The following is a 3,875-nucleotide window of genomic DNA, read 5'->3' as shown; positions in this document are numbered from 1 at the left end:
CCTGCCAGTGGGGGGGGGTTCCTGCCACAGTCTCTGATGTCTCCAAACGTCTCCGACAGGAAGCTGTCATGAATAAATTCTCGTCTGCTCTGCTGTGTTTCCTGCGTCTATTTGTGGTTAAATTAACAGTGAGAGGTGAGGAGCAGGAATGTGGCAGAACCGGGCCGACCGGGTCCAAAACACAGTGAGGAAGGATCCCTGATGTTTGGGAGCTTCAGTTCTGCTCGTTGTGATTATTCCAGGTTGATGAACATCAGTGAATTCTGGACGTTTCGCTCAGGTTTGTCCTGAAGAGCAACTTCTGCTCCACCCAGACGGACGACACGGCTTGTATGGAGGGCCAAGAGGGACAAAACTAAGTTAACTAGTAGTGGGAATGGCTTCAATTCTTAATACAGTTCAGTTCAGGGTCTGTAATAAATCACATTTAATCAAAAAATATAACAAAATAAGCAACATTTTCAATTCAATAGTCTTTTCCAGCGTCCAATCAGATTGTTTGGAAGCACAATTTAACCCCCCGTGGCCCAGAGAAGCAGCTGTTAGCAGACGTAGCTATGTGTCAGATTCATGGGTGTTTTAAAAAACAAAGGTATTTTATTTTTTTAAATAATTTTGATAAATTATCAAAATAAAATGAAAATTAAAAAGATAGTGTCTAGGCCTTGTAAATAATGATATTATTAATTAATTGATTAAATGTTTACCTAATTCTTTTAATATCCAATTTACAAAAATGTAATTAAATCATTAAGATGCAAACTCATCATTAATTATCTTGTTGAATTGAAATTTGAAAATGATGGCGGCCGTCATGACGGAGGACAGTTTACTGTTTTACATCCGGAGCAGCAGGTTGTGATCCAAACACCGGACCTGTGATCAGAACCGATCAGAACCGATCAGAACCTGGAACATTCTGGCCTGCGGGGCTCAACTCTGGATTCGAACCTCACTTCACAGCTCAGTCTGAGATTTCTCCCATTGATTTGAATTCCTCCAATCACAGAACAGAAAGAGAAGAACGAAGAGATGATAATAATAATAATAATAATAATAATAATAATAATAATAATAATAATAATAATAGTGAACAAAGTCGTTGTGTTGACCAGACTCCCATATGGAGCAGTTAAAGTCGGAGGAAGAATGTTTGGGACACTTTACCGTTAGTTTACAGCGTAGCTTCTTAGCTAGCTCCGTTCTCGGTCCAGCTAACGCATGACGTCATTTAAACCACAGGTGTGAACTCCAGTCCTGCCCTGAACCTGTTAGATGTTCCTCTGCTGCACCACCTGAATACTCATGATCAGGTCGTTAAGGCTCTGCAGACCAGAGGTGCTAACGCTAACGCTAACCCCGGTTCATTCCAGGGTTTCTACCTGGTTCTCACCTGCAGGACAGCAGAGGACCGGAGTTTGACTCCCTGATTTAAACAGACAGTGAATATTTCCCCACAACAGAATTCCTGGCTGTTATCGGCCCGCTTGTGTAACGTGACGGTAAGTGAACTTTGACCCCGTCAGAGGCGCCTTCTTCTTCTTCTTCTTCTTCTTCTTCTTCTTGTCGGTTTTATGGCGGTTGGCAGGAAAGTGTTAGTAGCATTACCACCACTGGTACGGATCTCATCTATATATTCATATATTCTACCATAAATTTGATCTAATCACACATTCACAGGTAAAACATACAAACTTGTGCACAACTTTGTATCTCATGCCTTCACTCACAAACACACTATAATCAAATTCTATGAAATAATTTAGTTTTCTTTAGAAATCGAATAATTATTTGCATGTTTACTCCCTAAATTCTTCCTCTAAATATCTAATAAATTAACTTTCTCCTCGTATATCTTCTCTCTATTTCATATTTATGACATTCTAACATGTTTTATTGTTTCATATTTTTCCACAACGATCACATTTTCATGTTTTTTGTATTTTAAAGTGTATAATTAAGGCCTGAATGTCCAAATCTTCACCTTGTTTTTCTCTCTTTCCTCGTTTCTGTTTCTTCTCCTACAATCTTCTGAATGTTCTGTCTGTGACCTTTGACCTCTTCCTGTTTTATCTTCATCCTCCTTTTTGCCAAACTTTCATCAGTTTCTCTTCAACAATATTCTTTCCTTCAGATTTAACTGTAATTTTATTCTGATTTGCCATTTTATCTGCCTTCTCGTTTCCAATATGCGCTGAAACATAAATATTAAACCATGTTTTGGATTCTGAGTAATGAAATATAATGAAATATCTCTAATAAAATGTCCGTCCTACCATCTGTTTATGTGTTAAACTTAATGCAGAGCTTGAATCTGAACATTTTATCGTTTTATGTCTTCTATCACTGTAAAGCTAATAATATTAATAATATTTCCATCTGTGATTCATTTTCCTATTTTTATACTGAATTCTGGTTCTACTAACATTATTCATATTTTCCAGTTATTTCTGATGCATCAGTATAAATGTGAACATATTGATGATAATTATGTAAATATAATTGCACTGAACTGTCAGATTGATCTGGTTTATTTCCATTATTGACATATTTATTGTTGCTTCTGGTAAAATCCAGGGTTTAATAATCGATATTGGTGTTTGACTCATTTTAAATGTTTTTATTTTCAGTTTTCCATCCAAAACTCCTCATTTCTTTCTTTTCTTTTTCCCAACATGGATTTAAAATGATCAATTTAACCAATAATTAGTTTCTAATGTAGTTTTTCTTTAATCTAACATCATTTCTATTCTTTTAAAAGCTGCAGTTTATAATCTTAGTGCCTGATTTAATGTCTAATTTACCAGATTTTAGCTGCTTATTATAAATCTGTTTTACTGACTTTTTATCTGCCAGCATCTCAAAATATTCAACATTTTCTGACATTTATCAACAACTTTTTAAATATTTTCCATTGTAACTTTTCAACCATAGCCATAAAAATGTTATACACTTTACCTGCTCCAACTCTTTGTTGATTTTTAAATATCATAACTGAGAACTTTAATCCAGATTTAACGCCCATTTCAATAATAACTTCTAGTAATTACAGTAAAATCAACATTTTCCGTCTTTTCCAATCATCTAACACTGAACATCTCATGTCTTCACACTCAGAGGCTCCTTACCTGACAGTACGGGTTGTAATCAGACGCCATCCTGCCGGTTCAGAACAGAACCAGACGTGTCTGAGCCGCAGCTATTATCCGGACCGGTCCACTCCCAGACACACCTGCTGCAGGTATGAGCTGCTCACCTGGAGGCCCCGCCCACTTCCCACACCGTCACAGCGCTGCTAGAGATCAGACACTGCGGGGGGGGGGGCACCCTGCTGACCGGCGCCCCTAAATAAAACCCGGCCCGGTCCGGGTTCTGATCCGGGTTCTGGTTCTGATCCGGGTTCTGGTTCTGGTCCGGACAGGTGAACATTAAACTTTTACGGTGAAGAGAAAGCAGTGAAACAGAGCAGAGATGGAATCAGGGCTGACTGATGTGAATCGGATCAGAACCAGTTCAGATCCTATCAGAGCCAGTTGGGATACAGTGAAGCACGGTGGTGGCAGCATCATGCTGCCCGTGTTCATTAATGGGAGGTTTTCTGGAGCCTCACCTGCCTGCAGCTGGACTCCTGGACCAGGACCAGAACCAGAACTGACCCGGTTCTGGAGGCTCGTCTCTGAGTGGAACCGGACAGAACTGGGCTTGGTAGGTTCTGGAAGGATGAACTGGGCCGTTATGGACTCAAACATTTATTCAGTGTTTAGTAAAAGATTCATTTTTAATGAATCAGTTCACTAAATGAATCAGTTCACTAAATGAATCAGTTCACTAAATGAATCAGTTCATTAAATGAATCAGTTCATTAAATGAATCAG

At 38.7% G+C, this 3,875-nt stretch overlaps 1 protein-coding gene across 2 annotated transcripts in view; it reads right to left on the bottom strand.

The window, feature by feature from the left end:
* The window catches only part of myo5b (myosin VB), a 25,616-nt gene extending 22,379 nt beyond the window's left edge, over positions 1–3,237 (bottom strand). For both annotated transcript variants that reach the window (XM_017307755.1, XM_017307757.1), the window contains exon 1: positions 3,129–3,237. In XM_017307755.1, the coding sequence (XP_017163244.1) occupies positions 3,129–3,158 (30 nt within the window). In that variant the 5' untranslated portion in view covers positions 3,159–3,237. The remainder of the gene's footprint in view (positions 1–3,128) is intronic.
* Between the last annotated feature and the right edge of the window lie 638 nt (positions 3,238–3,875).

This window comes from Poecilia reticulata, linkage group LG12 (assembly GCF_000633615.1).
Source record: "Poecilia reticulata strain Guanapo linkage group LG12, Guppy_female_1.0+MT, whole genome shotgun sequence".
In the NCBI taxonomy this organism is placed as follows: Eukaryota; Metazoa; Chordata; class Actinopteri; order Cyprinodontiformes; family Poeciliidae; genus Poecilia; species Poecilia reticulata.
This window is presented reverse-complemented; position numbering and strand designations above follow the sequence as displayed.